This window comes from Haplochromis burtoni, unplaced genomic scaffold, assembly GCF_018398535.1.
Source record: "Haplochromis burtoni strain Fernald_Lab_line unplaced genomic scaffold, NCSU_Asbu1 Contig_70, whole genome shotgun sequence".
NCBI classification, from domain to species: domain Eukaryota; kingdom Metazoa; phylum Chordata; class Actinopteri; order Cichliformes; family Cichlidae; genus Haplochromis; species Haplochromis burtoni.
This window is the reverse complement of record NW_024582431.1, coordinates 1330004-1343653: the sequence shown is the minus strand read 5'-3', so window position 1 is coordinate 1343653 and position 13650 is coordinate 1330004. Positions and strand designations below refer to the sequence as shown.

General features: G+C 39.1%; 1 protein-coding gene across 1 annotated transcript; it reads right to left on the bottom strand.

Annotated features, from left to right (window-relative positions):
- Positions 1 to 5627: 5627 nt before the first annotated feature.
- Positions 5628 to 10212, bottom strand: inab (internexin neuronal intermediate filament protein, alpha b). Its single transcript, XM_005925012.3, has 3 exons — positions 8726 to 10212; positions 8124 to 8248; positions 5628 to 8041 (listed from the first exon to the last, which is right to left on the bottom strand). The coding sequence occupies exons 1-3, from the start codon at positions 9770 to 9772 to the stop codon at positions 7768 to 7770; spliced, it is 1446 nt and encodes a 481-aa protein (XP_005925074.1). The 5' UTR covers positions 9773 to 10212; the 3' UTR covers positions 5628 to 7767.
- Positions 10213 to 13650: the final 3438 nt, after the last annotated feature.

Here is a 13650-nt window from a genome sequence, read left to right as displayed (position 1 = left end):
AGACAAACAAATCAATCTTATGAGAGCTTCCCAAGGTTACACAGTAATCCTTTCCCACATATCAAGACTTTAGAGGGAGCTGTGAAAGAAATAACTGAACTATTCAGTATTTTTTATTTGAATTTTGAGTCAAGTTATATATTAGGAAAACAAAAAGCTGGTTTAAAAAATAACTACTAGTAGTGTTTCTCTGCGTATCCCTCTGGTTTCCATAAGCACTGTACAGCAACTCAAACCTTCTATGCTGCCAATTGTATTTTACCAATAAGCTGACCATGTAATCCTTTGCATAAAACTCACTTTCAAGGGAGCATGAATGAGTAAATGATCTCAGATGCATCCAAGGTATGTATCTCTAATGTGATTTGCCTTTATAATATGTAACTTCTAAACAGAGACACAGTAATGGTGACATTTTATCAAGATATTCCTGATGTTCTGTTATTAATGGTGACCATAATATAGTCAGTCCTGTTTTTTTAAGTCCTCTGGATAGAGAGCCTGAAGATTAATGATAGAAATTTGCTCTTTCTGACCCTATTTCCACACCTGTTCAGCTGCAAAGGAAATCAATGCTCTCTGATGAGACCCAATTATGCAAAGCAAAGGCTATTATTAAACTACCTGATTTAATAAGTGCATCTTTTAATATTACCTCTGGAAATATGTTCATGGTTTTCTTTGCCTTTTCTTTTTGTTTCCTTTCTTTTTTTGAACCAGATTTAAAGAAGGCATTCAATATCCCGACTTTGATGATGTCATTTTAATATTTCATCACTATGGCTGAGAAACAAGAAAGAGGAAAAAAAACTAGAATACATTTCTGAGAAAATTTCATCTTTTATGAAAACTTTAAACCGATCAGACCATCTGAGTATATCTTTAAAGCTCCCGGATAAGTAAGAAAGGGAATTCTCAGCAACAGTCACTAAAAACGATTCATCTGAAACTGATCAGAGGCATCGTCCTCACTCGTGCTTTGAGCTTCTTATGATTAACTATTCCATTTGACACCCTCACTTCTCTGACTGATCTTATGGCTCGAGGATGGTCTTCTTAACATCAGGTTTACTTCATCTTTGTTGCATTTCTCTGCCTTTCTTTTTCTCTAAATGCTGTGTCATACACTGTAGGATACATATTGAATGAAGCCCCTGTAAGGGCGCAGCTGCTCTATTATGGATTAGATGGCGGCAGCACATAGCTCTTACCTCATAAATAGCTGAGGGAACATTTTAGGACACTGGAACATTGTGCACACTCTTCAGAGATGTGCATTTGTCTAAAAATGTTGCAAATATACTCTTCTGTGTTATACAAGGCCAAAGAATGCAGATAATTAATTGTTTTGTACTTAGAATTGGTCCTTTGTGTGATGATTATGCAGGAAATGCAGTAAAGCAGCCCTAAAATGGTGCTGCCAGGAGAAGTATTATTTCTGAAATTGGCAACAATTTTATGAACATATTGATTTGATATTAATAGAAACCAGAGGATCATCATCGTAATTGTCGTAAGAAAGCAGTAAACAAAATCTCAGGATTTTCAAAAATATTCCTAAGTGGTTTCAAATTTCTGAAGGGCATACACATTTCTTATTTATTTATTTACTAGATGTATCTCCACAGTGACATTTTGTGCCTGAGGTGCATCCAGTGCAGCATCAGTAGCAGTCTGCAGAGCTTCAGTTCAGCTACTTATGATGCACACATCAGCTTCTCCAAGTACCTTCCTGCTCCTCCACCGCCTTTTGATCCAGCCACCTGAAAGCTAAAGATAGACAAATTTTACCATTTCATCTCAAGTTTTCCTGTCTTATCTGTGAAACTTTTTTTTCTCCTTATATCCTTTTAATCACTGAAGGAAGTGATGAATCACACCTGAAGAAAAGAGAAAGAGATTTCACATGAAAGGGTAGAAAGGAGAGTCTCGCGGTGTACTGCTTTTTATTGTGTTATTTTTGGCTGTTTGATAGACAACATCTTTCTAAAAAACAAAAACAAAAAAAGGTAGGAAGGTTTGAATTTTGAAAAGCCGCTATGAAAATGTAATCGATCTTATTTGGTCTTGGTTTTGCATCTTTCTTTTATGTATATACATGCATTATATAAAAAGAGATGTTGTAATTGCTTGATTTATTAGGCTTTCATAGAGTTGTATTTAATGTATAAATACCTTTACTGTCAGATATAGACACCAGCAATTATTCAGTACATCGTATATAATTTAAAAATGAGCCAGACAAAGGTAGAGTGGTGTTCAAAGGGGCGTGTCCTTGGAATATATTCAGCAAACAAGCACTAGTACTCTTGAAGATAAAGGATGCAAATCTTAAAATATATCATATATCAATATATCCTTATCCACCCTGTGTAAGACTGGCAACCTGTCCAGCATATACCCCACCTCTCACCCTACAGCAGCAGGGATAGGCTTACTTATATCCACTATCATCGGTTTCTTCAAAAGGTGAACAACTGTCCAGTCTATATACAAGAAGAAGTTAGTAATTTAGCCAGAATGTAGACTTTGTCACAGGTAGGTGTAAAATATAAACATTGATTGATATATATTTTATGTTTTTTGATTACTGATTACCATTTTCTGATTACTGAAACAGACTTTGCACTTAATGTAATTATATGTCTCATGTTGAACAGTCCCAGTACCACTCATCCATCCTCACAGAAGCTGAAAGTGAGGTCAAAAAAAGCTTCGACGTTCCTCTTTGTTCAGGGAAAAACATTTTCCTTCACCCTGTCTGTCTGGCTGTCTGGCTCTGTTGGCTCTGTCTCTGCTATTATTAGCACAGACGAAGAGAGAGAGAACACACAGTCATGGCTTGGTTAACAGGGAGCGCCACAGAATGATTCAGCACTTTGTGCCAGACTGGAAAATTGTTACATTTCACGCAAAATTGAAATATATCTCTCCACTGAACATTAAGTTGTTTAATTAATTGCTAATTAATGAATTAATTGTTGCTGACAGACAGTTTAGGATCACTCAATTGGTACCTACCTCAAGGATCCATTATCCTAAATGTGGTAAAATTATGCTCAAGAATTTGTTGATTTTCTTTGTCTTATTCACATTTTTTTTATTTGTTTTTCATCTGTATGCTCTTTGCCTCTATTCTGTCTAGACGAGAGAAATCCTGTCTCTCTGAGAGCGGTCACTCCCTAAGGCTGCAGGAGCACAGCAAGACACTAGCAACAAATTCCAAGGCAACAGCAGCACTAACTCAGATTAACACTTTGTTTACTGGTACAATAACTGGGATGTATGTGCATATCCACCATTCTTATTGAACGATAACCAATGCAATGACTGAGAAAAGGCGGAGATTGTGAGTTTGCTGCTGAGTCTTCTTTTTGTGTTCACCTCACAAGAACAGATGATGTTACTGCGTTACCTGCGACACTAAACCATAAAACAAACAGTTCTGTCTGTACACATTGTAGCAGATGTATTTAGAAACTGTAAATAAATAGGTCAATGAAATGGTCATTTTTGGTTTTCTGGATGTCTATTTCTGTGTGAAAGGTCACACGCATACAGACTTTAATATGCCTGCAGAGCTGACACCACAGCCCAGTGAAGAGGAATGGCTTTGATCCAGAGAAGCTGACAAACTGGTGAAATTTATGGGCAAAGCTCGCTTGCTGCACAGCCTGATTCTCATTTCCACCCCACACCACACCCCTGCAATCACCAGACAGTACATAAAACATGCCTCTCCCTCAGCACGGGCCCTTTTATTCTTCAAGATTGCAAAGATGAAGGCATGAATAAGAAGAGTTGCCACAGTCAGTGAGGGATCTATATGTATATATAATATTTAGTAATACTTCTCAAATTAAAAAATTCAGAGGGAGAGCCTAAAATGACTTTATATTAGAGGGTTGAATGATGAGCAGATGTGTGTAAAAGGATGTATGAGACATCTAGAGACATTTTTCAACACAGAGAAAGGGTTTATTCAAGGTAAATGGTCTGCATTTCATAGCATTATATTTAATAAGTGTTTTACAGTCTCATTCATTCATTCAGACAAAAACTCAACAGCAACATCTTACAGGCATTAGCATCATATGGAGCGGCTGGGAATCAAACTTTTTACCTTGCTCACAGCAACGTTCTTCGCCACATGAGTTATGTAAGTGATAATGTTTTAATAAACAATGGCAACAATGTATTGTGTATTTTAAAACAAATAAAGAATTTGGACACAATCAGATGCTTCCCTGATTGTACTGCATGATGGATGAGAATGTAATCTTTCTGTGCCTAGACTTTTCACAGTTTAACTCTATGTATTACTGGTGTACCAGTGATGCCATAATAAAATGTAAGGAATCACTGGAGGAACTGTGTTTTTCTGTGTATTTTGGCTCAGTTTGTTGTATTTTATTACAATCAGTAAAACAAAGTTTAAACAGCACTGCAGGTATGGTAATATAAGCATGTGTTCAATCATTAAAAAATGACACACTTGAGAAATCAGCCAACTGCAATGCTTATAGATTGCAGTGGGAGTGCAGGCTCAACCTGCTCTCATAGCATTCAGCAGTAAATTTCAAATTAATCCCAGATCGGACGCAGTTTCCACAAGAATCCTTTACACAATAGACAATATTTCACATGCTTTTATAGCCTCGTAAAGCTCTTATGGTTTTTCTTTTTCTTTTTTGTGGCGGTTATGAAGTGGGGATAGGGTGGCTAAGGTGCATCTCAAAATAGAAAGTTGAAGCACTCTTGAAGTTTGAAGCAATCAGGGGGAGGGCTGTTTTGTAACAGGGCTTTTACAGTATTTCACCTCAGGACTTCCATTCAGCAGCATTGCAGAGGTATAAATCTTTGAAGAACTGCAATGTGCATCATGCATGCACACGCGGTGCTGAAGCTGTCCCGCACAATCAGTGCGCAAAAGGCAAGATGGGCTAATTAAGGACAATGCGTGAGGTCCAAAGACTCCAAGGTCAAAGGGTCGGGGTCTCTGTTTGTGTGAGTGTGTGGGGCAGGGATTGGGGGTTCAAGGGTCAATGCACAGTACAGCCTTAGGTAATCCATCATATCTCTGTGATGCACAGCTTCCTGGTCCTGGGCCTCTTAAAAGCTTCAAGGTGACATTGCTTTCCAGCCAGCCAGTCTTTTTTTCCCTAGAGAAATATTTATAAAACAATACTGACCCTCAAAACTGATTTTTATCTGTCAGTCACTTGTTATTTTGTTTTGTTTTTTCCTCTGATTTCCTTTGTCTTGACCTGTGCAATGCCTTATTTGTTAGTTATTAAATTATTTGTTGATATATTTTGTATTAAATGCCTACATTTTAAGTGTAACTTGGACATAATTATAACATTTTTTCCCACTAAAAATGCTACGCAGAAAAAAAAATCTGACTTTCCATCAGGACTGTGTTTAAGAGCTTGTTATTGATCATAGATTAGGAAATATCCAGTTCATCAATAGGGTGCATAAACAGACACGAATGATGTGTGCATAGATGAATAATGACAACTATGTGAGTAGAAATATTTTGCGTTCAACTTTTGCATACCTTCCAGTAGGAAACCATTCCCCGTCATTTTAAAGAGACATAATGAAATCACGTGCAGCCAAAATTATTTCAAGGTTTTATTGATATGGTGTCATACAGCAATACAATAATAATAATAGTAAAGAGTAAAGCATGTCAACTACATTCAATCCATATGCTTTTGTTGTCACTGCAGCTATGATAAACACTACGAAAGAGAATATAACGGTTAAACACCCCACTGAACAGAGTCGTATGCATCAAACACATGGTCAAAAGCTGCTGGTGTTTTAAGGCATTTTACATCCTACAGTATTTCTTTTACAGTATGGCTAAATATTGATTGTTGGTTTTGAATTGGTGATATACTGATCATCATTTTCCAGAGCATGTGCATTTAGAAAAGTTTGGCAGTGCTGCGGACGCGATATTTTTCTTTAGACATCCATGAAAGCTCTTTTGGTTTACAGTGTAAGGATAAAGGCTTGACATTTGCAACCACTAGCAACTCATTCAGTGTGTTTATAACTTCTTCTGTTTGACGCTATAATTCGTACAATTCATTATTCTATGAAAAAAAATCAAAATGCCCGGCTTGCAGACTTGCTGTTCTCACTCAACACATAATTCCAGTTATGATAGGCCACTGTGTAGAGACACAAACACACTTAGTACAGTACTATCAGTAGGTTTTGTTACCATTCTTAGTGTTAGTGCAGTTTGTCAGGGCATTATTCACCATGACCAGCAGCAAGAGAATAAAGATAGCTGTGTTAGAGTTGGCAGTGCACGAGCAGAGAAAACAAGCTGCAAGTCTCTTAAGCTACTGAAGGATTTCTAGTGGTGAGGTCACACTACAACAGACATTTTATCCAGTCATGGCCACAGTTAAAAAAAAAAAGTTGAGACGTTCTAAACACATCATGGCATGGCACGCTTCAACTAAATCATTAGAGTTTTGTCAACACTGTTTTCTTCAGGGTGACTGATATGGTATTAATTCTTGGGTTGTGCTTCATGGGAAATGTTGTTATGCAGCTGATGTGTAAAATTGATCACACCTCAATCGCTGGATCATTGTGAAACTCGTGCATTTGTGCTACAGCATAATTTATAATTCAGTCTTCAACTGACTTTATAAAAGACTCTTTTATTATGTTTGCTCCATTCTCTAAGGTCTCAAATCTAACCTAAAGGCCTAACAAACACATGTCTAATGCAGTCATTAAAAGGTGTTGTGCATGATGATGCTCGACATAGTCGGCAGTTTTAACTTCATACAACAAAAATGTGTTGAATGAGTAATTTGCTGATGAATTCCATGCAAGCATGACATCTTCGTACACCATGCAAATTATGCCTGAATAATATATTTTTGTCTTTGTCCTAAGTCTTGATCTTACTCAAAGAGCTACATTAATATATTGTTGTTAGTGAAACTTTTCCAGGAATTCGAAAAGGGTCGGTGCTCCACTCCTTCAGCCGTTTGGGTTGTGCTCAAATCCCTTGCAATGAAAACAGAACTGTCTGTGCAAACATTTGATTTAAGCAGGATATTCTTTGCACTAAAAAGGCTCAAAATGTTGGCTCAGTAAGACATTATCATTTAATATTGTTCATCTTATTAATTATTGTTATTATTGTTAGCTGGTTTCTTATGTAGACCGTGTGCTTACTTACTAAAGAGAAATCATTATATTCCTATTGTGGGTAGAGACCCATACCAGCTGATGTGTTTTAGATCTTTTTGGCATAGTGTGGAATGTGTTGAGAATAATTCACAGTTTGTGGAAGAAATGCACAACCGGAGTTGTTATTATTATCTACTGTGTGTCCGTACATATTGATTAGTGAGAAAGACCAGTAGAATAATGTACTGTGAAAGACCATACTCCTGTAAGAGATGCTACCTAAGTGCTTGATATTGTTTGAAGCTGAGAACAAGAGAGAACAAGAGAGAACAGATGTACTGGACTTTTGCATGGTGTGTCGGTTATAATAGCGGTATAATGGATTTCCCTTGATGGGGGGAACACCTGTGGGGGTCAAAGGGGACAAGGACACCAACATAAAACAAACCTGTAGATCCTGCACTCTAATCACATCCAACACACACTAGCTCAGATATGAAAGACAATCTTACTATGCTTTTGGGATGGGGGATGAAGAGGTATGGGTTTGCAAGGCAAAGGGAAGATTTAGGGGTCAACACCAGGCTTAAGCTCTTAGTTTTTCTGATTGGTGGGAATGTCGTCTTGCTGCTTCTCCATCTTCTTGGTGGTGACTACTGTCTCCTCATAAACTTCACGCTGGGACATCTTCCCACCGGATTTGCTCTCCAGCTGCTCGTCATCCTTTCCCTCCTTCTTGGAGCTCTTGCCAGAGCTTGTGTAAATGCGGGTCTGGTAGCTGTAGCCCTGCCCAGGTCCAGCACTTATGGAGGGACTGGGATAGGTGATGCCTGTCCCGATGCGGGTCTCCTCTCCCTCCAGTAGTTTCCTGCAGAAATGGTCATAAAAAGGTGTTAGAGGAAGACATTATATAATGAGAGAGGCAAGTGGTGAGGTGTCAAGAAACATACCTGTATGCTGCAATTTCTATGTCCAGTGCCATCTTGACATTAAGCAGATCCTGATACTCCCTCAAGTGACGAGCCATCTCGCTCTTTGTGGTCCTCAGCTCATTCTCCAGCTCTGCCATGCTTTCCTGAGCAGAAAATTAAAAATGAAAGTAGGCCAGAATTACATATTTTAAAAGGTGAAGACAATGTGTGTGACTACATGTCTTGCAGCAGACAGACAAAGACCTCTGTCAATCCCATTATTGGGCATGGTGTAGGCTAGAATTTGAGAAATGTATTAATAAATAGTAAATATTTTATTTTTAGTAAGAAGCTCTGGATCGAGCGTTTTAAAGTCGTTTTTTTTTTCTTAGAGCATTGACAGTGGGCGTTGTCAGATGCAGCTGAGCGCGCTATCCCGAAGGAACTAGTTTCAGCACCACGGACAGAGCCCGGCAAAAAACGGTTGTCCCGATCTTATTCTTGCGGTATTGTCACTAAAAACTACACACATAGTAGACTATCAATTTAAATGAAACTTTTACGAGACTGCTATTTAACAGCCGAATATCATTGCAGGAGAAACCTGATGATAAGCGTCAAAAAACGTAAAACAGAATTACCTGATAGTTTCCAATCTCCATATTGTGTCTGTCCTCCATCTCCCGAAGCTGCTTTTCCAGAGATTCGTTGGTTCCTCTCAGACTCTCGATCTCGATAGTCTTGGACTGCAGCTGCCTCCTGAACTCGTTCACTTCCTCCCTGCCGGCGCGGATGGCCTCGTTACTACGGTTAGCCTGCTCGGAAAGATCTGCAAACTTGCTCTTGTACCACTCCTCGGCGGACTGCAGGTTCTTTGAAGCCATGGACTCGTACTGGCTGCGAATCTCTTTGAGGGCGGAGGTGAGATCCGGCTTGGACACCTCCATTTCAACAGACACCTGTGCAGCCTGGATCATATCGGTCAGTTCGGCCACCTCCTCCTCATGCACCTTCCTGAGGAAGTTGATCTCGTCCAGGAGGGATTCCACTTTCTTCTCTAAGTCCAGGCGCACCATGGTAGCATCATCCACATCTTTTTTGAAAGCCTTGAGGGTGGCCTCCGCCTCCTCTCGGGCGCGGAACTCCTCTTCATATTTCCCCCTGAGCTTCTGCAGGTCGTCCTCAATATTATCCCTCTCGATCATCAGCTGGGACTTCTCCCCGTTCAGTTCATCGAGCTGGGAGCGCAGTTCGCGGATCTCTTGCTGATAGAGCTCTGCCAGCCTGGACGGCTCGGTATGACGCTGTCGCAGAGCAGTCAACTCTGTTTCCAGCACTTTGTTGTGCTGCTCCAAGTTGCGCACTTTCTCGATGAACATTGCAAAGCGGTCATTAAGACCTTGCATTTGTTCCTTTTCATTAGTGCGGATGATTTTAAACTCATTGTTGAGGACGCTACTCTGTGTCAGGTCGAAGGACTCCACTGGCATAGGAGAGAAGGAGCGGCCAGACTTTCTGCTGAAAGAGCCCAGGGACGAAACGTTGCTTCGGGATAGGGAGGAGGACCGGTACCCTCCGCGAGAGGCCACGTTCATCACCGTGCGCGATGGAGAGGATGCATAACGGGGAGAATCCCCGAAAATCCTCCGGTAGGAGGAGGAGGAAAAGACTTCAGATCCGTAGCTCATCTTCGCTTGTGTGGAGACAGAGCAGAGCAGTGGGCGCGTCTCCTTTATATAGGGGTGTCGACCCAATCACTAATTAATGCCCAACGGTAACATCCGGACTTAGTTTGTTCCAGATGCGTCAGGCAGTCCACTGTGCATATGCGAATGAACAGAAATCACTCCTGTAAACTAGATTTTTCGTTGATAGGTATATTATAAATATGACATCACTCCAGATGTGCACGGTTGACTCTATTTTTTTTTTTCTTTCAGCAAATGGAACTGTCCTTTTTGGCGCAGTGGTGATGTATCCGCGTCTGATCGCTTGTTGCTTATTTAAAACAAACAGCTAACAACATGTAACAAATGTTCCGCATAAGACATCCTTTAGCAACAGTTTCCTGCAGCCCATCTTCAGCGTTTTTGTTGCTGAGAAAAATCTCTGAAAACGGAATTTCATCTAATCCGCTCCAGTCTACAAATTCTATGCTGTTTTTAATTAACGCAGAATGACGATGACGGTGCAGTTTACTTGCAAACTTACTTACTTGCAGTGCAGCCAGGTAACATCCGTAAAACACTCTTCCCCAAACCACAGTACTGACGTCATACAACACATCTGCTTGCAGTTTCCAAATAGCATCTATTTAAATAATATGACCCATTATTTTAACGCAGATCGAGAGCGAGCCCTGCGTTTTTCTTGTGTTAAACATGCGTATAACACAATGAGAAATTTGTATTTGAAAATAAATATGTTATGCATAAAATGTAGCAGGCTGCACGAAATATAATTAGAGTTAGATTTCCAAGAAAACTGTTTTAAATAATATCTAGGGTTACTCGGACTGGTTGATTGTTATTTGTTCTGTTTGGTAAAGTGTGTATATATAAAGCCTGGTCAAACAGGATCCGACTGACAGGCCTTTGCTGCCCTCTGCTGTCAAATAGCGTTACATTGCAAGCAAACTGGACTACCGAACCGTATTAACTGCCACAGTGTTTTTATTCTAGTGTGTTTAAAATTTTAGTGCAGCACATTCACAGTGGTGTTATTATCGTGATTTGTGGCAGAGCAAGATCATTATGAGAATGATTTATAAATAGGGCCTAGTTAAATGTGTTCATTTTGGTATTATACTCTTATCATGGACCTAAGGTTTTGTTGTTTGAACTTTGAATTCCAGTTTGCTATTAAGAATTCTTTTGCTTAGTGTTTTTAGTTGAATGACTTGACTTTAAGGTGTGTCTTTGTTACCAAAGTAATGCATCTGTCCTTAGTCTTAAGTTCCACAGTATGGGGTAATCGCAAGAAAGAACAGTGATGGGAGTAGTCATGCAAGGGTTAGGTCTCGGGATATCAATATTAGCGATGTGCTCATGTGTGGGGACTCAACAGTGGGAGGAAACTACTATTTAGGTAGGGACAATCTAAGGTGTTTGGAAAGAAAAGCGACTGGACTTCTTTATGTTTCTTGAAGATGTTTCACCTCAAATCCAAGAAGCTTCTTCAGTTCTAAGACCAAATGGTGGAGAGTCCCAAGTATTTAAGCCCTAGTGAGATACCTGGGACTTTCCACCATTTACGTGTTTATATGTATTAGCAAAGTTATTGCTAAGGTCTGAGATAATGCATAGCTGTAACTTTGATAATACATATAAACACATATTGTTGTGAGCAGTAATTAAGGCTTAACAGATTAGACAGCTTCTCTTTTTTAATATTATTAGAAACTGTTCACAGTAAAGGTCCAGTTAACTGGGAAGGGACACTGGCTCACTGTTGATGGTATCTTAGTTTTGAACATTACACAGAGCATTACACAGCAGGCATTTAACTTTACTAATTATAGCCATGGACTCTAAATCAAAACATCCTGGATTTGCTCACTTAGGACACCACATTAAATTATTATGACATTTAATAGCAAGAGTATATATGTATTGCAGGTACTTCTGCAGTGACATTCCAAGAGGAAAAAGATTGGCAAATCTGACTGCAGTATGACAGTTAGATGGATAAATATCCAAGAACAAGTCAACAAACAAAACATAAGACAGGATGGAAAAGAAATATAAAATGCATATATTAAAAATCTGCATCAAAATAATGGAAAGATGATCAAAACCATGAAAAGTTTCCTACGTGACCATTTAATAATCTGATTGTACTGGGAGCAAATGATTAGCCTACTTCTAATCTTTATTATGCTATAGGGTGAGTCTGCAGGCAGAACAGTGAACTCTGAACAGTGACATTTCAGATACCCATAGCTGCATTTGTGATATCCATTTGTGATTTCACATATCTACATTTTAGTCATTACCAATCATAATTTTAATACGAGATATCACAAATGAAAAAAAATTATATCTGTTATGACTGTGCAAAACTGTCATATCCCAAACAAGATGTAATTAGTGCTTGTGTTGTTCCTAAAACAAGTTTTATCCTGTAAGATTTGACTTTCAGATTGAATTTACTTTCTGTATTCTGTTTTACTACTTTTAACCTCTTAACACTCATCAGGTCACTTGAGTGTCATCTAGGGTTAGGGACAGGGTTTGAACTGTGTTAACATCCTTCATTTTAGACCCCTGTTTTTCCATCCATCCCCATCCATTTTCTGCTGCTTAACCATGCCTAGATTGACAAGACAGTAGTCTAAGCAGAGAAGCCCAGACCTCCTTCTGCATGGCCACCACCACCACATACAGCTCATCTGAGGGACACAAAGGTGTTCTCAACCTACCTGACAAATATATTCTCACCAGCATATCCTGGGTTTACCTGGGAACACCCTTCTGTTAGGACATGCCTGGAACACCTCACTTAGTACATGCTTAGGACACATGTTAGTCATGTGCATGAATCACCTAAGCTGGGTCTTTCCACTATATCGCCATCTTATCATGATGGAAGGATTTGTGTGCCCTAGTAAGTTATGTTGTCAGGGTATTTGCCTGTGTGGGGTCTCAGGTAAATTGGTCCTTGCTGAGGGGCCAGATGACGAAGAACTCACAATACCCCTATGAAGAAAACATCACCTAATGTAGGGCCTCTAGGCAGAGGTCCTAGATATTTTTCTTATTTTGGCTGTTCCCTTTATGAGACACTACAGCAGATCATCTACCTCTGTCACACCAACACTCATCATCACATATATTAGGCTTCTCTGTGGTCTTATTAGCTATTACCAGTAATCTCTAGAGTCTAAAAAAAGTCCCTACTCTCACCTCCACACTCCTGGCTTCTCCCTTACTGCCTTTGAACAAGCATTCTTCCGCTCTCAGTCTTGATGATCCACATATTTTGTTAGGTAAAGATTTTGGACCCAACGCCCTTCCTGACACAACCTTCCCCATTTATATCAGCTTGGGACCAGCACTAGTAGTACACCAGCTTGTGGCTTCAGCCCCCGTTGCCTGGCCCTGGAGGCCCTAACAGTTCAGTCCCTGGTTATTGTAACTATCCAATGGAATATGAATTTTCCTGTGTGTCAAAAACAAAACGACACCTCCAAAAGGCCAGAAAATTTGTAAAATCAACATTTAGGAAAGGTTAACATCTTATAGTTTCAAAAGAGCTTGGAAAGAGAGTGAGTACCACGACCTGAATGATTGAGAACCTACACACACATCTTATAGTTTGTTTGACACACCCAGTATAGAAGTTGCATATGCATATTAGACTTGCTTAGCATATTGCTAAAATCAAATATTATTATTATTATTATTATTATTATTATTATTATTATTATTATTATTATTATTATTATTATATTATTATTATTATTATTATTATTATTATCATTATTATTGAATCGTTATGTTATATTATTTTTTTTCTAAATTAATTAATTAATTTGTTATAAAGTGAAGCCTAATTCAAGTGGGGT

Coding starts and splice junctions, on each gene's coding strand:
- inab (XM_005925012.3), bottom strand. CDS start 9,772: ATGAGCTACGGATCTGAAGTCTTTTCCTCCTCCTCCTACCGGAGGATT. Junction 8,249..8,725: donor TGGAGATTGGAAACTATCAG/GTAATTCTGTTT, acceptor TTTTCTGCTCAG/GAAAGCATGGCAGAGCTGGA. Junction 8,042..8,123: donor ATAGAAATTGCAGCATACAG/GTATGTTTCTTG, acceptor CCATTTCTGCAG/GAAACTACTGGAGGGAGAGG.